The sequence below is a fragment of the Perissodus microlepis genome, chromosome 9, assembly GCF_051167445.1.
Source record: "Perissodus microlepis isolate ML-2025 ecotype Zambia chromosome 9, ASM5116744v1, whole genome shotgun sequence".
NCBI lineage: Eukaryota > Metazoa > Chordata > Actinopteri > Cichliformes > Cichlidae > Perissodus > Perissodus microlepis.
The window spans coordinates 16,238,367-16,260,527 of record NC_140469.1 but is presented as its reverse complement, the minus strand read 5'-3'; the positions used below and the strand labels follow the sequence as shown (position 1 = coordinate 16,260,527).

The window sequence follows — 22,161 nt, the reverse complement described above, 5'->3', positions numbered from 1 at the left end:
GTACGTTTGTTTATCAGTCACCACAACAAAGCAGATCAGCCAATTGTCCATGGACAAAAGGGCCAGTTTCTCTAATAGGCTCATAGAAAGGCCTATTTGTTCTGGAGCGCTGCAGAAGAGCCACTGCCAATGAACTTCCATTGGACCTTTTTCAGTAGTGAGCAACAGATCCCACATTACAGCAAAAGCAGCGTAATACTGTTAAGAGCACAAGTTGTGCTGACAGATGTGTTACTTCACATAATATTTTTACTCTGTTTATTAAAGCTGCGTCACCACTTTAATTTTAGGAAGAGCTTTGTGTTCTACAGTTGCACCAATTGATCCTCAAGGACTTAAAATGGTTGTTTTCCATTTGATACATCAAACACACCCTGTGTTCCTGCCCACTCTTTAAATGGCTCAAACTTGAATGGATTAACAGATGTTTGAGGCTAGCTTTGTACTCAATTCAAAGTCATTTTTGCACCATCGAAGCAGCTACATAGCTTTTTCAGCTTTTCTAATCAGAGCAGCTTGTTTGCATTGTCTCGCTCTCTTTTTTTTTTTTTGGTTATTTTTAAGCACTCTTTTTTTTTTTTTCCCTCTCTCTGTGGTTCCTACCCTGCCACCGCATTCTGCTGGGCATGCCGAACAACCATGCACTTCACATTCTTCGCAGCCTCTGACACGAGCATGTGCTCTGGCTCGGCACATACAGCGTTCATGTGCACATCCTTTATTTTGGAGCGCAAGAATGTCTGTCATTGTCCTCCTGTCATGTCATTGCTAGCTTACTTATTTGAGGAAGCAAGTGACCTCCGTTTTTGACAAACTCCTTTTCTTGATACATGTGTTTCATTGACAAAGAGATAAACATAAACAAGGGGAGGGGCTAGTTCCGCCGATTGTATCTTTCCAGTCTGGTGGAGAGGTGCCGCGGGGACAGCATTGCATAATATCCATTCACAAAATGTCCTGAACTACTTTGGTCCTCTGGCTAGCCTGTCTGCTGTTCTACTTTTGTATATGACACTGAAGTCCAGAGGACGCAGGGTGTAATCTGAGCTGCACGACTCCTGCAGATATTGAGCGAGCTGTCACTCATGTCTAAGTGTCTAGTCGGTAGTTCTTTTATTTGCTTAACCTGATTTCAGCTTCTTATTCCTAATCCTAGTGTCAGATTATTTAACTTCTCAAATAAGAGCAACACTGTATGCAAGAGCAAAGCAACGATTTACATTACCATGCCTTTGCGGCCCACAGCATGTAGGCCTTTGCTGATTAATAGCATGTAGGGCCACATGCAGCGATTGCACCGAACTATTCATCACACCCATCTGCTCTGCAGAATAATGAAAACTTTAATGGGGTTTTAATGTGCTGTCCCCACCCTCAGCCATCAAAGTGACAATCCAGGTGATTATACCTGGGCCCGAGGGAACACAATTTCTAAGAGTTTTCTTGTTGGATGCTGCTGATGGAAATTCATGGATCGGAAAGATTGTATTGTATGTCCTAATAGCAACCTTTGCTTGAATATATTTCTATTGGTGCATTTCCATGTAGTACACTATGCACTTTCTTAAACTGCGTAGTGCTTCCAACCACACATTTAATGCTGAATAATTATACACTCGAGGTGACAGCTTAACACAAATAAATACCAAACAATGCTACATCTGTTACATCAATGAGTAGAAAAAAACTGTGCCAGTATTAGCGATGGTATAAAAGATGGACCTAGCTGCCATGGCATCACCCGTTGGTTTCTCGAGTCCTGTTTAAAGTCTCAATATGAGTATTGTCATTGTCGTCATTGGCTGCAAAAATCTGGATGTGATGAGGAGGGGTGGGTCTGACTTCATACCACTGATAATTCTTGATTTTAAAACATAGGACCAAGATTAACACAGTAGACTTAATATTTTTTCAGTATCACCCAAAATGAGTGACTGAGCCCATAAACTAAGCAAGAAAGTGTTTATCAGTGGTCAAGACAAAAAGTGGTTTTCCCTTAGACTTCTATTGAGGTTTTACAGACATGTGACCACTAACCATGTGACATTAACTTCTCAGCTATTTTGGGGCGTTTGCCAATCATGGTGATTATCTAGGATCATGTGAATAAGGCCCCAGTCACATTGGCTTAGAGACCAGTTCATGGCCATCTTGCAACCATCAGGTATGAAGGAAAAATAAGTTTTCCACATCCAGTTGGGAGTGGTTGCAGGGGGTTGATGGCGATCACTGGGGAAAACTGATTGCTAAAACCTCAGTCTCACAGACCTCCAGAACAATAACCAACCTACCCTTTGCTAAGTATACATAGTATACCATCCATGTACTCTGTAGTGCATTGCATGTATTCGATTTGAACACACTGTTGCACAAGTAAAAGTACACGCTAACATGTTATTTATTTTTTTAACCTCCTCTGATTTGGCACTGCATCAACAATCATGTCAGAAACAGAGTTTCACTCTCAGCCCTCGGGATTCTGTAACGCTAGAGGTGAAAATGAGTAGGAAGGGGGGTGATGGATCTATTCCTTTTTAAGTTGTCATTAAGACACCAAGCACCACTTTTTCAGTGTGAGAACTATTGTTAACTAAATATAGCAGAATTTAACTGGATTCAAAGCATCAGGAGACTCAGATAAATCCTAGAAATACTTTTTGTCATTCACTTGCCTGATTGTTGACATCAGAACTCCCTGCAAAGGTAAACTTGTGCAGGTTTTATCCACCACAGTAGCTCCAGTATTTAGAAAGTCTTGCTATGAAGGGCACCTCTGAAGATATTTCTCTCCCACAGTTTGATGGTTTTGCAACTGATGTTGCAGCGGCTTTAATGTGCTGATAGGGAGGAACAGTCCCACTCCTGAAAAAAGCAACACTAACCTGACCATCATTCACTACGTCATTCACAGTTAGAACCTGTGATGCATGATGGCATAAAGCACATTATAAAACCAAATCATGTTCACATATTAATTCTCAAACTCTGAAAGTCTCCTGCTGATCTCAGCAAATGTAACAGACTTGTTTTTTTTCCCTATATGGAGATTTGCACACATGGCTAAAAGAGCAGACTGATTTTTTTTTTCTTTTTTAATTGATGACATTTTGTGCTTTTGAAATCTGACATTATTTCATACTAAATATTGAAATATTGACACAGCCAGCCAAATAGCACTAAGTGGCAATGGGATTTAGTACTGGCAGGTTGAGACTGAGAATCTAGCAGATGCATAACTTTCATTAATATAACCGGACGCTCTACAATACTCTTATTGAGGGTGTGGTTATGTTTGAGTCCTTAACTTGTTTAGTTGGAGTTCAAAATTAGTCTATAAATGTTACATTGACAGCAGTAGTAAATACTCTAACATACTTGAGAGTATTGAAGGCCACTCTTTTCCTTCATTTTCATGAAAGAAGAAAAAAAGTTGGTAAATGATTAAAAATTGAAATTACTCACTAAAATTCTGAGAAAGTATCTTTTAGAAATCTGGTAGTGATTGAAGAGAGTATTTAAACCACAAAGACCTTCCATAAAAGAAACACAACTTGTTGTTCAGTATTTTTATGCTTGTTTCTTTACATCTTTGGTCTCAGAAGCCATGACATTGACCATGAACGGCTCCCATTGAGCTCTGCAGCCATTGAAGTCTGTTTGCGATTCAACAGTGGTCAGCGCCCAGACACAGTGGACTGCTGCGAGAAAACACATCCTACAAAAAAATTGCATTTCACTTGTCACAAGGACAGAATAGCAAATAAGAAGCAGATTAGTAAGAAGGTGTTTTGGTTTTTTTTTGTTGTTTTTGTTTTAATGAACTCACATTAAATTATACCTGAGGTTTAAAGAAAATGACCTTCAAAAATTAATATAAAATCAATTTTCAATGCAGTTTGTTTCAAGCTACTAATTATTATCATATTGGCAAGAACTGTTAATAATATTACAACCAAAGCTTTAAGCCACAAAACAGATGCAGTGAAGAGACACTCCACTAACCAAATGAGACTGGATTTGGATGACATAAGTGCTCGATTTAGATACATGCTGTTAGGTGTTGCAATGGTCACCCTGGGTACTGTTACTGTGTCCATATATTCAGCCAGTCGAATTCCCATTCACTGTCCGTGGAGCTGTTCCAGAGCTAGTCTCTTTAACAACATCAACAAGGCACTTTTGGCAGTCGGTTCGGAAGAGATGTGTTCGTTTCCACAAATCAAGCCCGAGCCATCCACAATTCTAGGAATAACGTCCAGACTGATGTTTTTTTTTTTTTTGTTTTTTTTTTTTAGCACAAGCCTTTCATGGTAACAAAACATTTCTTCATTTGACAAGTCATGCAGTTTATTATCTCCGTCCAGTCCGATTTTGTCTCATGCTTTTTTAATCTGATAAGCATCTCGAGGTGTCTCCTGACGTTCTGCAGCAGAGCTCTTCTTAACTGCAGATATGCAGGATAATTAGCGAGTTGCAGATATAGAGATTATTTCCTGTCGAGTAGACCTTTCATTATTAGAAGTGATACTCCATAAAGGCTGTCTTTGGTGATAGGAAGCACTGTTTTGATGAAAATTGCTCAGCTGAGGTCATACACTATAAGCCCCGGCGGGCCTTTGCGAATGCCTGGCGGATTCTGCTTAGTGTTTGTACATATTAGAATTGCTAATCAGATGCTAATGCTAGTGAGTGGCAGAGTTGCGAGGCAAGGCAGCTACAGAATGGTAATCAGCATGAAGTTGGCCTACAACAAAAAGGCTGATTATTTAGGCCCCACTCGTTTTTTTTTTTTTTTTCCCCTGTTCCAACCACAAATCTAGATTCGTACATTTGCTTGTGCATTTCCTTTTGAAGTGCTGCTTGACGTCAGTACTGTGTGATTAAAAAGATTTCAGTAATTTTTTCACGTCGGCTTGTTTTCTTACAACGGTTAACAGAACATTGGCTTTGTAATTAGCTTGAAATGTAGATTTTACCACCAATCTAGCGCCACCCGCTTTCCATCTGTTCACAATTAATCAAGTGAAACTGTTCAATAAGCTTACTATAGTCACAGGCGCTCACTTAGATCTCAGTCGCAAGGAATAACTCTTGGCTTGTGTGCTCATTAAAGTAACCTGTTAACATGCTTTGTGGTTGTATTATGTTAGCTTGCTCAGGTCAGGCTGCCTGCTGTGTGGCTGCAGTGGGCGACAGATGGCATTATGGCCCTCGGTGGGGCAGTAAGCGGATGCCCATGGTTAGGGTTAACTGCAAAGACAGATGTAGGTTTTTGTTGCTTGAGGTGACTGCGCATCAGTGTGGAGTTTGATCACGTTGATGTTTACAGAACTGCTGTTGCTGCTTTCTGTCCAATAAATGGGCTGCTGAAATGTCAGCGTCAGTCTGTTGTATTGTACTTCAGTCTCTCTTGTCTGCCATGTCGCATTGGCTCGGACTGGTGTGACAGGCCATTGATTGAGTTATAATTCATCATATTGTCATGGTGGATGTGGTTTGAATAGATCTGGTTCAAAAAATAGTTTTTGCGTCAGCTTTCTTTCATCTTTGTAAATTTGCCTTCATGTTCATGAATCTTACCACAGTTTAATCGGCGTAATAGTAGAGCCTGACTGATATAGGATTTTAATACTGATAGTGACATTTGAGGATTTAAAAAAAATCAGATATAGATCCTTTTTTTTCCCCCTTTGTAGTGTTTTACAAATTCGCCTAACAAGTGCTATCAGACTCTTGAACAGCTGACCTATTTTAACAGTAATAATAATTTTAGCACATCAGGTCATCGCACATATCAAACCAGCATATTAAGCTCAGCTCTTTTGCACATAAATCTATTTAATACTTCAGGGTTTTTTTTGCCTCCATTTATTTATTCATGCTATTTGTATTTTATCTGTTTGTACATATTAACCGGCATCTGTGTGTGGACAGCAGAGAAAGAAGTTCATTGTACAGAGAAATGCTTTTTTTCTTTGCACACATGACAAACTCTTTGACTCTTGAATACAGTTTCATGATTTTTGTAACAATGACATTTCTTGATTGCTGCTTAATTAACTCTTATTTAAAGTTTTCAGCAAGAAAAAGTTTTGTTTTGGGGAAAAAAAAATTGCTACATTTTTAGCTATTGACAGTAATTTCACATCTTCTTAATATTTTATAAAAGTTTAGATTTTTCAGCCTTGCTTCTGATTTCATCACAGCTTCCCTGGAGTAAAGTCGTATACGAGCATCCATCAAAATGAAAACGATGCAGCAAATTGAAGGTGGATCGCTTTCTGCCAAACCCTATCCCAAGCACTGCACACATGCAGTAAACGTAAAGATTCTCACCCGGTACCCACTGATGGATGTCTTCGTCTTTAAAAGCTCTCCCTTAGGCAGAGTTCAGAAAATGACTAATTTCTCCTTAGTCCCATTTTAGCACTACATTTGAAGCACACCTTCTTAATTTGCCATTCTCAGAAAGTTCCCTGAAGCATTAAATGGGTTGTCGGGCGCTTATGCAGCAAAGCAGCCTGGGAACCAGCGTCCTCGGAGACTGAAGAAAGTTAAGAGCACTTTCCATCCATCTCAGTTCACACACTGTTGGCCTTTACAATTCACATCCAAAGCCACTTAACGCTGCCTTTGAAATACCACAAGCTGCAATTTTTTTTTTCTCCCCTCCCCCCCATTTAGTGTAAAGATTGTATTTCGCCAATATCAGGTGTCCATTGTGAAGGTTACCAATTTACTGCGGCTGTGAAGAGTTGCAGCTGCACACAGAAAGCCTCAAATATTGTCTTCTATTCAGCCCGTTTAAGGTTCAAGAGATCAAATGCCAAAAAGCAATTTACCGTGGGACCGCTTCCACAGTGTTAACTGTTGTTTTCCTTTTCTGCTCTGCTTCAGGTGTTCCTGCATCGTCTCAATCAGTACGCAGCCACCAAAATCGAAAAGAACGTCACAGAGGAAACGGTGAAGGTGAGAAGCAGTCTTTCGCTCTGACACTGCACTCAGCGGCATTACCCGTGAACAGTTGGGAAGTTTCATTTAACAATTAAGCTTTTTTTGGAGGGGGGTGGGGGTTCTTTCAACCTGAACTTCCATAAAGTTCTGGACTGTAGAAGAAGCAGTGGGTGATCCAGGAAGCAGCTGTAAATATATTCTATTTTTAAATTATCCCAGCTGGAGGATAATAAAGGATGCTCTCTCACAGTGGGAGCGTTTCTTCTCTGAGCTTGCTTACTTTTGAAGGTAAACATGCATTCACTGGATATTTACTGGATGGTCCCGTGTTTTGGAACGTGTCCCCTCATGTTCTGATTTGTTTGGGAACACGCTGACGGGGGTTTTAGATAACGAAAAGGGTCATCGCTGCAAAGGCCGACAGCTGCAATGCCACCGAGCGGCTGAGAGTGCTCCAAAATGAAAACACAACAATCGGATTTGCCCAGATGTTTTTCCTTTTTTCCTTGGTATCACTAGCTACTAAGTTTATTCTGGCCTTAGAACGCCCATGAAAGACTTCTGGTTTTCATGATTTGGTTTCATTTCACTCGCTTCACTTATCCAGCACAGTTTTTTTTCTTTAATATCGCCACAAAAATGACATAAATAAGGGCAGAAGTCAACACCACATGAAGGCTAAGTTTCCACACAACAGATCTTAACATTGTGTTCCTTTTTTTTTTCTTTCTGTTAAAATCTCTCTAATTATGTTTGAAATTCAAATATCAAAGAGATCTTAAGCTAAGATACTCATTACAAAGAAACCTCGTTTTTTATTCCGTGGCCATCAAAGCACCACCGACCACAAGAGGAAGCATATGCCAAAGTATTGATTCTCTCTCTGCCTCTCTTTCTCCCTCTCTCTCTCTCTCTTTTAGGTCTTATTCTCTAACATTGAGGAGATTCTGGCTGTTCACAAAGACTTCCTGTCCATGGTGGAGGAGCTCCTGCAGCCCGACCCTCACGCTCACCATGAAATCGGTCGCTGCTTCTTGCACTTTGTACGTAACTCGTGCTTCTGCAAATTGAATGTCAACTCAACGCATTTTAATTACGATGTTTTGTCCGAGCTCTTAAAGCTCCGTGGCACTGATGCTACCTCCCTTCGTAATACTCCTCAGTTCACTGGAGCGTGTGATCTGAAAAAGGGGGGAAAAAAAACCCTCTGTCGGGGCTTCGGTGCACGGTTATGCCGACGTGCTCCACATGTTGTCAATTTAACTCCCTTGGATTACTCACGGTGAGAGTGCCCACATGTGCGATATGCCTGATAGAGCTCTGATATACTGCTCTTTCCCACTGTATATCACAGTTCTTTGATGCGAAGCCTTGAGGCACGCTGGAGTATAACGGTCTTCAAAGTCTAATAAATCTGAGCGTCCTTCTGTTGGGTATAAGGCAAGTTTGTCAGTCGCATCTAGCTGCTGCTCATACAGGTGCAAGAGAGATGACCTGGCAGTATAAGTGGTACATTTAGGTTTATGACGTGATGACCTCATTAGCAAGATGGGATATACTGAAAACTTATGACCATAATTCAGTCATGAGCAGTCATGTGTGTCCATAGAGATGAAACAAATTAGACACGCCTAACGTATTATGCAGCGTTTTTCAGAGTTTCCTACTCTGTGTAATTCTTTCATGAAACTTTTATAGCACCAACAAATCACTACAATCTACTCCAGAAATACAAAAAAGCCAGCCAGCTGGGCAGTGCAACTCCCTCTGTGACTCAGGCCTGAACATTAGTTCATGCTGGCTGAAAACTTTCCTTTTGGGACTGCATTCGAATCAGTCAATCCATCGCAAGGCCAGAACATAAACAATTTGGGTGTTCGTAAATAGTCTTCCTAGAAAACACGATTCGAGTCAGGCGATCTGTAAAGTTAATCATAAAGTTCTGTTTTTGTACGTGCTCCCGCTTGTTTTGACAGTTATGTCTCTTCAGATCACCCGCTTCGTCTTCTGCGGCACAGCAGCACGGCTGAAGACTGCGTACTATTTTTGCTGCTTTGTAGTGAGTGATTTAGAGGCTGTGTGGTCTGGGCCCGCTGCGAAAAACAATGAGTATGGATGTCATATGAATGGCTTTGGTGGAAGGTTGTCGGTCATGGCTGCGAGGCAGATGGCAGGATATGATCACTATTATGTATTTGGTGATGAGTGGGACGAATAATTTATATCTTCTCAATTATATATATGTGCTCTCCAGTCAGTTTGCCTCTTTCTCTCTCTCATCTTTCTTTATTTTGCAGTCAGATTTCCTGTCTTCTTTACTGCCCTGTCTGGGTTCATTTGTTTTCTGATGCCCTCCTCTCCTTTCCCATTTTTCTGTTTGACTTTGTTGCCCTCTTTCTGTTGCTTTCTGGCTATAATTTCTGCTCCTTACACGTCCCCCTTTTTTTTTTCTTTTTTTTTTTTTTTTTTTCACCTTGACTTTTTCTGGCTCTTGCAGAGGAGCCGTTTTCAGATTTATGACGAATACTGCGGGAACCACGAGAAGGCCCAGAGGCTGCTGCTGGAGCTCAATAAGATCAGAAATGTCAGGACATGTTTACTGGTGAGAAGAGACTCCGAACCTTTGTGTATTTGAAGAAACTGTAAGCAGTCTTAAAAATGTATGTGTTTAGGTTCAGTAACAATTAAATCGTAAGTTCAAGCCTAAATCTGAGAAATCTGTTTTAGTTCTTGGTAAAACAGAAACATGATTTCTGGAACAATTACAGCGTCTGAGGTGATTTCTAAGGGCCACTACACACTCTCCTGGGCACACAAACACGCAGTCACCCACACATAGCAGCTGGACAGTGTAAAACCCTCTACTCTGTGTCCCAGTTTGTTTGACAGCTGATGTAGCTCTGCCCCTGTGTGTGGGCTGACTCCCACTTCCTGTTCCGACGCTCTTAGAAACGTTCACTTCCACAGGGGAGCATCGTGTTGCGAGAACAAAGTTGACTACGTTCCCACTGCTGGATTGTGTTTAGGGAGGTCAAAAAATGTGCACATTTTTCTTCTCTGTTTATGCACAGGTCCCCACTCATAGTTTTATCCTCTGTTAATAATTTTGGCTCCTTTTTTTGTGTGTGACAGTTATAAGCATCTCATCACACCCTGTGTTTGGAGACGATGAAAAGACGACGCCTTCTTCTAGTAAAGAGTTAAACACCTAGAAAAACTAGAGTATGACGGCAGGTCTGCTTGTATTGATTGGAGACGTCTGTGGGGAAGTGTATGACCTTTGCTCAGAGTGTAATTGATAGGGTGAGAGACAAATGTGCACATGCATGTACTATATACAACTATATGGAAAACTGGTGTCTTTAATCTAAGGAGGCAGTTTAGCCAAAGATATTAACCGACACTGATCTGCTGTGGTCTTTATAGCCTTGACCCTTTGGTAACCTAGCCTGCCATCAGGGCTGTTTGGGTCTCGTGTTACTCTCCAAGCTCCAGTCAGCCATGAGCTTAGATACTTCAGGTCATCTCCCAGAACCTACAGTGACCAAGATGGGAATATCCACTCCATATAACCTCCACTATAACCTTTGGCCTGCTGACGGCAATAAAATCTGGTTTAGTGTTTATATTCAGCAGTACCGCTTCTAAATTTCAGGTGAGAGAAAGGTGTGATTGAATATTTCCTCATAATTTGCAACCTACCACATGAATTGTCATGCTGAGGGAGAAAAGTAAAACTTATAGTTTGTGGATAGCAGTGTTGGTAGTGTCGTGATTCCAAAACATGGCTACAAATAACCCAGAAAATACTTCTTACTAAAGTGTAGTTAGAAAGATTACTTCACCTATTAAAATGAAAGAATTGACGGGACTTGAACAAATTGGAGTAGAAAAGTTAGCTATGTGTTTCAAATAGCTTTCTAAATTCATGGCTAACTGTTGAAATGTTTTAGCTAAAGTCTAGTCATAGACAAATAAACACAGCTGAAGAACAGCCAGCTAGCTTGAATTTGGAATAAAAAAGTTGTCAATAATTTTGCTAAAAGTATAGCTGTAAGTTAAATGTTAGCCAACTCTGAGGGTTAACAGTTGAAATAGCAAGATAACATCATGGCTAAACATCGAAATGTTAGCTAATGGCACAAATACATTTGTAACGGTTACATCACTTAAAAGAAATAATCAGCTGTTAAATAGTTCTGTATCATTTTGTTAATTTATTGAAGATGAAAATATTTTCACAGCTTTTTGCTAATTTATGCTAACACATAAAGTTTTGTGTATGCATTCGATGTATTTTGACACCTGCTAACTGTTCAGCGCTCTTATTTTAAAACTGGAGACTTTTGAGGTTGTAGCGTCCAGACTTTGGAACAGCCTGCTTGAACAGAATGCTGAAAACTCATTTTATAGGTTAGCTTCTTCATAATCTTTCTCAAATACTTTGTTGCATTTGTTGTATGTTGCAATGAATGTAACACTATATATATGAATCTGTATGCTGGAACATTCATACTTACCTTTTACTAGCTTTAAAGCACTTCGTAACTGGTAATGTTATTATTTTTTTATCATTAGTACAAATTCTCTGACAATGTTTCATATTTAATTTAACTCTCCTCTCCTCTGTTATCCTCTCCTCTCAATCCCACCAGAACTACATGTTGCTGGGAGGCAGAAAAAACACAGAGGTCCCACTGGAGGGATATCTGGTAGCTCCTATTCAGAGGATTTGCAAGTACCCGTTGCTGCTCAGAGTGAGTATAGTCTTGTGCACACTAACCATGTGTTAAAGAGATACCACACCCATGCGCCACCTCTGTAGAGCAACTTCTTCCCCTCTTTTCGTCCAACCACACCTAGTCATTAGTTAGGGCTGTCCCATCCTATTCACATCAACCTCTGCCTTGCTAATGAAACACTGGCCTCATATTCTGACACGTCTCTGCTTTAGTTCCCTGGCACAGCCACATTGCAGGAATAACACGAGGCCTATCATCACCTCCGCGGCCCAGCTGCGCTTTCAGACACTTTGACTGGGCTCATTCACACTGGCACTCTAGGTTGTTAGTTTTGAAGTTTCCATTTTTGAATGTGAAACGTGAGTGAAATGAAATACATTTTCAAAGGCTTGTTTGAGTTGGTGATCTGAGCTGTCCCTATTCATTTATCTTGTTATGATCTATTAATTCTCCCAGGCGCTTTCTAAACAGCCACCAACATATGCGCAGAGATGTTATGATAATAAGGGGGTAATCCGATGCGCTGCGTTTTTGAAGTCTTTCAGCTGCCAGGGCCGTAAAGTAACACCAATACATCCAGAAGAGTGTAAATTGTGCACTAATAGTAGCTGACATGCTAAAACACAGTGTTTAGACTACAGATTATGAGATTGGCATTTCAGCAGAAGGGTTTAAACCACTAAACTCAAAAACCACGAGAGAGTGAAAAGTGAAGTGCTTTTCATGATGGAGCAATATTTGCCAGCTATTCTTCCAACTGCGTCGCTTTAATTATACTTTTCTGTGAAATTATGTGACATTTTGTGTGATCTGTACATGCGTAGGAGCTACTTAAGAGGACCCCGAAGAAGCACAACGACTACGCTCTGGTACAGGAGTCTCTGCAGGTGATGAAAGAGGTGTGCTCCAGCATCAATGAGGCCAAGAGACAGATGGAAAAATTGGAGATTTTGGAGGAATGGCAGTCGCATATCGAGGGCTGGGAGGTGAGCCTCAGTAAAGCATGTTTAATGATTTATTTCATTAACTTTAACTTAACGTCTTGCTGTATTTCAGAGTTTTGGGGATTTGTTTTGTTTTGTTTTTGTCCTAAGCTGAGCTTTCACTACTTAAGCTGAAAGTCATGACTTATTTAAAGTTACTCAGCCCTGTGCCAGCAAGAATTCCACATGGCCTGACTTGTGTAGCCTTTTAAGCTTTTGCATACTTGCCGGGAACAATGACTCGTATTCACAATAGCCATACTTCTTCTGCATGGTTGAGTTAAAGCCGTCATGCTTTGGGGTGAGCAGTCAGATCATCATCGGGTAGATTGCACTTCTTTGTATGTAGGGTTATTTTTTCCCCCCCGTAGGTAGGCTTAATAAGGGGTCGTAGTAGTTGGAAAAAGTGTAAAAAGTGATGGTAATTGTACAGAAAGAGGGCAGAATACTTATGTAATTGACCTGGCTTCATGTGAAAGGGCCTTAAGGCTTCCAGCACACATGCACACAGAGACATGCTGCAGTGTTGATAGAGCCTTTTCAGGCAGCAACAGATATTTGTTTCTAAGTAGAAAACAGGCTTTTTGACTAAAATGTTTAGAGTTTCTTGCATTTGACTGACTTGTTCTACTTTTTCTATGGTCACCCACAACTTTAAAGAGTTGCTGTATTATTGGATGCCTTTTAGTGCGAGTGTTTTGCTTTACAGTAAAATATATGGCAGGAACTTCAATAGTGGATCCATTAATACAGTTTAAATCCAACCCAAAACCTCAATGTAAGGCCATTATACAGGTTTTAGCGACACACAAACACACACAAATCTAAGAATAGCGTAATCAGAGTCAGGCTTAGTTTTTGGGTGGGGTGACATCTTGTGTTCAACATAATCCTGGCTGTAGCTACTTTGCAGTTTCCCCTCAGTACTTTTTATTAATTGTAAACATTAGCTCATTCTGGAGCTGGTCCTGCGACTGCTGCACGCCAGGCTCTCCGGCTCTAAATGAGATGGAACTAAGAGGGAGAGAAGAGAGGCGGGGGGAGAAAGAACTGAGTGATGGTTGTATCTTGTTTTTCTGTGTGGGTGTTTTTGAGGTATTTCAGTGGGATGAGGAGTGATTGTGAGAGCCGCTGTTTTTTTTCCATTTCTGCTCCTCCTCCTGGGATGATTGCTTGTTAGCGCTGACCTGCTTCACTGCTGGCTACCCTCGGGGCATCCTGGCAGGTTCACCTCCCGTGTGAGAAGCAGGGCTGTGGCCCAAAGTGGTCGCCATGATTGTGTGCTGCCAGCATTCGTCAGGGTAGTGATTGCCAGTTGGTTAGTGTTGCATGTGTCTGTGTTTTGTCACTGTGCGCTATAAAAATATGTTAATTTTAGACTAGAGGGTTGTAGTTTCAAGTTTCATTTCACATTCTGTTCTCTAGTTTAATTAGCACGCTTAAAATGTACTTGAGTTGTAGAGTTTGCTTGATTTGGCTTCCTTAGCTTAAAAAATTCTCTCATCTCTCGAGGTAATTGGCAAATACCACTTCAGAGCTTAATGCTTTATTTTTTTCCCTCTTAATTAATGGCATATCCTGCTTTGCAATTGTTATGAGTCATTGTCTTACTATGAAAGTAGATGCTTGAATTCTGGATGAAACGGATGATTGAGGGTTTGAAGTGTGAAGCTTTTTCTATGGAGCACGGTTAATATAAAGAACAAGTGAAAAATGCTGCAAAAGAAGTGCAAATTTAAGTGAATAGGATGGAGGCTCTGCTAAAAGCATGTCTAACACAAAGAGGAAGTGTCAGTTCTTCCATTAAGGACACGCTGCTTTACAATCTGGACCGGTGTGATGTTGCCATTGGCCCCTTCAAGTGACCGAGACCTCTTTCTGTGTCTGGTGCGCACACATTGAAAAGCTGCAAATTAGTTTAACATCTGGTCATGGGCCCTTGAAAGAGTGGGAGAGTTAAAAAGAAAAGTGTGGAGGAAGGAATAAAAGATAGCGAAGAACAGAGCAGGGGAAGAAAAGTGAAAAATGATCAGCAGAAGGGAAGGGAGGAGAAGAAGGGGGGAAAAAAAAGTGGGATAGGTTTTGGCCCGCCCGTGTCTCCGTTGGGAGCACATTTTCCGCCTCTGTGCGCATGGGGGTTATTTTTAGCTCTGGAGGGCTGATCAAACGTGGTACATAAATTCCCAGAGCAGGCAAGGTAAGGGGAAAAGACAGCACACTTTATCACTTGCAGCAGGAACCCCAACCAATCTGGTGACCAGATGCGACAGTGCAGCACATGGTTGGACTGGACGGGATATTGTTCTGTAGAGGCTATTAACGGCCGCGCGTTTTTAAAATCCCACAGCAATCTGCTGTGAGGAAGCGGGGGTGTTTTTACAGACCCCTGAGAGTGGGAAGAGGAAAAGGTTGGGCTCTGTAGTCCCTCCTCCTGTTCAGACAATATATGTGAATGCTAAATGCCACAGTTTATATACTTTACTATAGTTTAAAATTAAAACTTGAACTTTGTGCACAAATTCCCACGTCTCTCATGCATGTTAATGACATGTTTGTTTGTTTTTTTTCCTGCACCATTGTCCATTTCCAGGGTTCAAATATCACAGACACATGCACAGAGATGCTAATGCAGGGTGTCCTGCTGAAGATTTCAGCTGGGAACATACAAGAGAGGATTTTTTTCTTGTTTGACAAGCTTCTGGTCTACTGCAAGAAGAAAAATAGGTGACTTTTTATTCATTACTCTTCTCCAGAGAGAATGAAAATATTATATTTGTGCTAATTCCTGTGTGTCTGTCCTCCTACAGAACATTTAAAGTACAGACTTTACAAATAATTCACTGCACCGTTCCTTTTCTCTTACTGTGGGAAGTATTTTAGGTTCTGTTTTGTGAGGGAGTTGGAAAAACGTTTAAGGAGGCAGAGATGGAAGACGCATATTAGAAAAGGATTTAGACGAAATTTTGGGTGATTAAGCAAGGTAGGGATATGAACCACCACGTTTGGGTAGTATTTTCCTTTTAGATTGATCTTTCAGATAATCTTCAGATGCAAATAATACGACATTTATTCCGATCAGACAAAGCTGAATCGTGAAACTCCTCTAATTAATCTGTGTTTGGCAGCAGAAAACCGGATGAATAAGCTGAGTATACAGTATCAAGTATTAAATGTAAAGTATTTTGCTACTGATTACCTTTGATGTCAAAATAGGCTGGTAAGTGTGACTGTCTATTAAATATGATTTAAATGTTAAAGGATTAATCATCATCTTGTTTCTCTCCGTCAAAGGCGTTTAAAAAACAGTAAGACGTCCACCGAGGGCCCTCGCTACCTGTTCAGGGGAAGAATCAGCACTGAGGTGATGGAGGTGGAAAATGTGGATGATGGCACAGGTGAGCAGTGCTCTAAAAGAAGATACCCTGGTTATTTTGGACAGCTGCTGTTTATTATTTTTTGTCATTGCCTGTGCTAACTTGCCAGGACCACTTACAGCAGTTCTGGCAGCAGGAATTTAAATACATGCCATAATAAGCCACACGGAGAAGTAGACAACATAGTCCTTGGCGTGAGCTGGTGCACAACTGTGTGATTTTTACACTTGGATCGCCAATGGAAAAATGAGACTTACCTATAAACATTTTTTAGACGTCTATAGTTACATATCCTTGGGGCTGTGCTGCTGCTGGTCCTCGGTGAACTTGAGCGCTTGTGTCTTTTGGCCTCACATAGCCACTGATTAGCATTTATATTTGTAGAAGCCATCATTTCCTTTCCAACGGTCCTAGATGGGCAGTAATATTGGGTGTTTTTGGTGAGGGATGGATGGGCTTGGGTCTGGATAAACAGGCGAGGCAGGCGGCAGAGCAGTAACTTGTGGGTGTTCTTCACCACAGGCGGGAGATCTCAATCTTAAAGCCAGGGTGACTGGATTATTTTAGCTTGGATTCCTATGTTAACAAAGTGCCACGACTTTTTCCCAGGCGCACACTTGCTGCCTGAGGTTGAAACACGCCCTCGGGGCATTCCATATAAAGGACACCACCACCACACCGTCTGTGTTTTTAGACGTGATTGTAATTGATGATTGTAATGGGTCGCTTTTTGTGATAAGCTTAGAAAGAAAAATCAAAGGAATGTTGGGAAGAGACTGGAAGGGGTTCCTAAAAGATGAAAATGATGATGGGTCAAGAGTTCACTTCCTTTATCTGGAGGCTTCTTAACATGTATATACTACAGGCATAGTTAATCACAAGTACGCACCAGCTCTGAAGGAGTATTCTGAGGACTCAGTAGTAAATAATGCTGATGGATAGTCCTCCTTCTGCATTTGTTCCCTCTCGTTTATCTCATTAAAGGAGAAGAGCGATAATCAATGAATCACTCGATAGAAAGTCTGATAGTAGAGCAGGGAAAAATGAGTCCGAGTCCAGCATTTGCAGTAAGACAGAGTATGATATTCTTTTTGTTTTGTTTTATTTTTTATTAAAAATAGACCACACGCTGCTATATCGGAAAGCAATAACTCATCAAGAGGCATGTTTTTTTTTTTTTTTATTTATAGATTTTTTTTTTCTTCACTCCTTTATAGTAGCGCTGATGTCACTATGTCATTTGGCTTTGCTTTTCTCTGCACCAACTCACTTTGTGCCCCATGTTATTGCTGTGTTTCATGCGGTAACCCTTATTTACTGTGAACCCGACTTCTCAATAACTCTGTTTACAGTGTCACGATCAGTGTACCCACAGACTCATGGCCTTCCCCTTTCAAATATGAAAAAGTTGTGGGATTAAATAAGTCCTCCCCTTGCAAAGAGCTAACCTTTTTCTCTCTCTTTTTTTTTTTTTAAACTAGAAGGAGCTGAGATTGTTTCTGCCTGTGTTTTCTCATCCTCAGCTGACTACCACAGCAGCGGGAACATAGTGAACAACGGCTGGAAGATCCACAACACGGCAAAGAACAAGTGGTTCGTCTGCATGGCCAAGACCCCGGAGGAGAAGCAGGAGTGGCTGGAGGCCATCATGAAAGAGAGGGAACGCAGGAAAAGTAAGCAACTGTTTGTCAGTGTCAGGGCTTTTATTACACTCAGGGAAAGCCGGTCAATGTTTTCTCCTTAGCATCTGTCTTGATTTAAATAACTGAAAATATAGGCTGCGTTTTGGGAAAATCGATACAAAGCAATATAACTTGAATGATTAAAAACGCAAATAGATCCCAGCTGCGAACAGCATGTGGGATCTGCATCTAGGACTGAAGGGGTTTCTTGAGTAACTGTGTTATTTCCCTCAAGCAGATCACATAATGAAGGCTATTGCAACTGCTGATTATCTTGTCAAATTAGGAGACATTAACCTTCTCCGTCTAGTGATTAATGCTTTTAGTATCGGAGCTAGGTGCAAAGATTATTAATGCGGTGATACTGACGGGCTCTTTGCACCCTCTCCTGTGTAGGTCTGAGGCTCGGCATGGAGCAGGATACGTGGGTGATGGTGTCAGAGAAGGGAGAGAAGCTCTATCACCTCATGACCAAGGGTAACCTCATAAAGGACCGGAAACGCAAGCTCACCACCTTCCCCAAGTGTTTCCTGGGAAGGTAAGGATCCTTCTGCTGGTCTTGATGTTTATTCCATCGAGTGTTCAGCCCTATGGGTTTTCTCTGTGTCATGTAAGCATTTTACCTGTGAGTAGGTCAGACTGCATGACTGTGCCAGGAGCCTTTCAAAGATTAAATCTGTATTCTGTGTGTCTCTAAAGATTTATAGGACCTTGTACTTGATGTTAAAAGAAGTGGTATTAGTAATGTAACGCAATAATAAAGATCAATTGGCCAGGATTTGTAAAGACAGCTGCTGGAAAGAAGAAAGCAATGGCATTTTCTGCTCAGGAGACTCTGTGTTGTGGATCCGCCATCTCAGTCACGGGAAAATGAAATCCAGCGAGATTTAGCCCATGAATCTTATTTAAGGATTATTGGTGCGGTGTCTGGGGATGGATCGGCCACTGAATGCCAGTCATAAATCACAGGCTAGATATCCCTGCGCGGCTCAGCTGACTGCCCCTTTTGCTCCCTCGCCCATGTTAGATTATAGTAAGCTGTCTGCAGAGAAATCCATGAGGTAATTGTTGTAGAAGGTTCATTATGCCAGAGGGCAGCTCTGTCTGTGTGTGCGTGTGTTACCATCAGAGTGTGTCACGCTCATCGTTGTCCTTGAATTTTCACAGTTAATTTGGACGCGCTTTCCATATTTACTTTTGAGTCTGAATATGACTATCTCTCCTGCACTCGCTGACAGGTGAAAAATATTTACCGTGAGTGGTGCTTTGCTGAAAATCTCTCTTGGGTTATTTTAGGTAAGCAGAAGTTGATGCAACCATTTGGGTATTTTGCTTTCATAATGTGAAATGCAGACGAATTGGTTTCACGTCAGTGTTGTAGGTTTCTGCGCACTTGTGTGCTTTAATGAGATAAAAGACTTGAATGCCTGACAAGGACAAACCTTTTTTTTTTTTTTGTAGTTCTACTTCAAATGAGATCAAATATGTGGGCACAGACACTTTTATCGGGAATCTGGGAACTGCAAAACTCTTTCGCTCGGTCCATTCGACATGTTCAGCATCCTCTCTTGTTATATAGCATCTATCCCATATTGTACCCCAATGTGGGAAGAGGACAAAGTGTGACTGAGAAGGTGGCGAACGTGGATAAAGATAATAAAAACAACAAGCTTCTGATGATGACGTGTGGCAGCCAAAAATATGTTTACAGAGGGACGCCTGTAATTTTAAAGGCTCAGCTAAATCATTGAATGCTTCCAAAAGACGGCCTGGGTTGGATTCTGTTCAAGTTCTGATCCTCTCTAACAAATTTGCCTTGTAAACACTCCAGTACAATTCAGAATGAGCCATGTTTTCCATTTGTTATAAAATTGTACTTTCAGTTTGTTTTTCTTGAGTTGTTACAGTTACGTTGAAAATCTCCCGAGCTTATACAGTCATGTCAAAATCCCTGTTATTTTTAAAAACATAAAGAGAGAGGAGGGGAGCATAAACCAACCAAAAAGTCCAATTGGACATAGTTGTGGCCAAGTTACATGGCATGGTGGTTTGAAATGAAGGGTTACTTTCTCCTTTGGTCCACACAGACAACACCAGATCCCTTGCGGTCCGGAGAAGGAATGGATCTGTCAGCTGAAAAGATTAGCAGGATCAAACACTAGTCCGATGCGGTCATCTTGTTGAGTCTGAAGCGATCATATGGTGAGAAAGAAGCTCAGGGAAGCTTTCTTTGAAAACCTATCCCCTTACACCTGGATGACCACTTGTGGGTAAAAGGACATCTCTGGCCCCTCGGTACTTCCCCTGTCTGCGCTGATTTCGGAGATGACTACATGTAGGCGTAATTGGCTTATGGAAACCAGCATTGTATGTCTCTGATGAAAACCACATTGCCTATGGCTTCAAGTCAGCCCACTCCCTCCATTGTGAAATGGCTTGCCATTATCCCCTTTCCACGCCTCCCCCTTTTTCTTTGACTTTTTCTTTTTAAAACAGAGGGCTATTTCTGTGTCTCAGAAAAATGTTATGATCTTATTTGAGGTTAGTTTTCTGCGAGAGGGTAATTCATCAAAGAAAATGTGTATGAGAGCCACCTAGTCTGACATTATCCAATTTTAAACGTGAAACAAACAGAAAAACCATGCGCACATTTTCTACATATGATGGACTCCAGCAGTATATTGTCGTGACAGATGCTGGTGAGTATCTATGACAGTTATGGTAAATGGACTGGTTCTTGTATAGCGCTTTGCTACTCTGCTCAAGCACTCAAACCGCTTTATACTACAAGCCTCATTCACCCACATATTCATACAGTCATAAATGCTTACACTTGGATGAACGCATCGGGAGCAACCCCTTATGCACCATGATCATGGACGTGGGAAATGATATTGGAAAATGGAGAAACATGCGTAATTGCTTTCTTGCTGAGAATTCTGTAAGAAGCCTTTTTATCTCTTGCAATGCTCTTCCTGTTCTGTAAATATGAAGTTATGCCAGCGGGTAGTTTGTTCAGCTCACCATAAAGACCACATGGGGGGGAAACAGCTTGGCCGTCTCTGCCCGAAGGCACTAAAATGCATTTAAATGAAGCACCTTTAAAGCGCACTAATTAACACTTTCTGTCTTGTTTGTTTAGTCTATACCTAAGCATGTGTATATGAAGCTTCAGTTAGAGGCAACCGCTTCTTCTGACTGCCAAGCCAAGTAAAACTCATATTAAACAAGCATAAAGACCTCCAGAAGTTCTACATAGTGCGTCTCTCCCTCCTCCCAATAATATTTTTTATGTAACTTCTGCTGGAAATAAAAGGATTATCCTAATTTCCTAAAAAGTTGACCTTTAAGCTTCGAATCTGTTTTAACCTTGTAAAATATTTGATTCAGTGGGAGATTTTAAAAAATCCATGACAACATATAAGTAACCACAAAAATTCAAGTTTGGCTAGGAAATGTTACAAAAAATTGAATTCACCCAGTTTAACACACACACACACACACACACACACACACACACACACACACACACACACACAGACAGACAGATGTGAGGTGTTTACCTGGCATCATATGCAACTTGGTTTAGTATCTTGTCCAAGAGCCCTTTGGCGCACGGAGTTGCAGCAAACCTTGTGATTAGTGGGCAGTGTGCTCTACACTTGGGCCAAGGCTGCGCAGGATGTTTCCAGTTTTCTTCCATTTTTACTCGTAACTAGCGGCTCCATAGTGTAGCAGTGTTCATCTAATGAGTGAAAGAGCCCCAGTTTGATCCCAGAAAGATGCACAAATCCTTTTGGGGGTTATTTCAAGAAGGTATAAAAGCCATATTCAACTCCATCATTGACCTTTTCAGATCATTTCTCCATACAGAGGTTGTTATAGGTTTGTGGTTTCCCCCGAGGTTTATTTTGGAGTGAAAAGACATCAGCAATCAGTGGTTCAAGAGTGTGACAAGCTGGCGGTGGCGTGTTCAGTAGTTGTTTCTCTAAAATCGTTTAAAAAATGCTGCTTTTGGCTCAACTTTGACACCAGTTGCCCCCATCGTGGCCTGGAAGTGTGTTCCACAGAATTACAGTCGCGCTGCTGGATGTGTTTGTTTGGCTTTTGTGGACAAACGGGACATCAAGGATGTAATCAGATAGACTGCCGCTGCATTGCCTGTTCATGCTCAGTCCTCTCTGTCTTTACTCTCTGTCTCTTTTATTCAGTCACTAAATTATAAAGAATTATCCCATTAAGTTCATTTGGGCCAGAACATCGGATGCTGTGTTTGGTCCTTTTAGTGGTTGGTTTGTTTTTCTCTTTCCAGTTGTAAATGGTGCAGAGGGGGGAAAAACCCACCCCCTAAAAAACGTGTTTTTCTATCAAGAAATTCCCAAGCTTGAGTCAAATCCTCTGTTATTGATGTTATTAAATTATGTGT

The 22,161-nt window shown here is 41.1% G+C and overlaps 1 protein-coding gene across 2 annotated transcripts in view; it reads left to right on the top strand.

The window, feature by feature from the left end:
- prex2 (phosphatidylinositol-3,4,5-trisphosphate-dependent Rac exchange factor 2) overlaps positions 1 to 22,161 on the top strand; it is a 94,062-nt gene that overhangs the window by 9,778 nt on the left and 62,123 nt on the right. For both annotated transcript variants that reach the window (XM_084939238.1, XM_084939237.1), the window contains exons 2-10: positions 6,898 to 6,969; positions 7,875 to 7,997; positions 9,452 to 9,556; positions 11,610 to 11,711; positions 12,521 to 12,682; positions 15,270 to 15,403; positions 15,971 to 16,074; positions 17,577 to 17,726; positions 18,132 to 18,273. In XM_084939238.1, the coding sequence (XP_084795364.1) occupies positions 6,898 to 6,969; positions 7,875 to 7,997; positions 9,452 to 9,556; positions 11,610 to 11,711; positions 12,521 to 12,682; positions 15,270 to 15,403; positions 15,971 to 16,074; positions 17,577 to 17,726; positions 18,132 to 18,273 (1,094 nt within the window). The remainder of the gene's footprint in view (positions 1 to 6,897; positions 6,970 to 7,874; positions 7,998 to 9,451; positions 9,557 to 11,609; positions 11,712 to 12,520; positions 12,683 to 15,269; positions 15,404 to 15,970; positions 16,075 to 17,576; positions 17,727 to 18,131; positions 18,274 to 22,161) is intronic.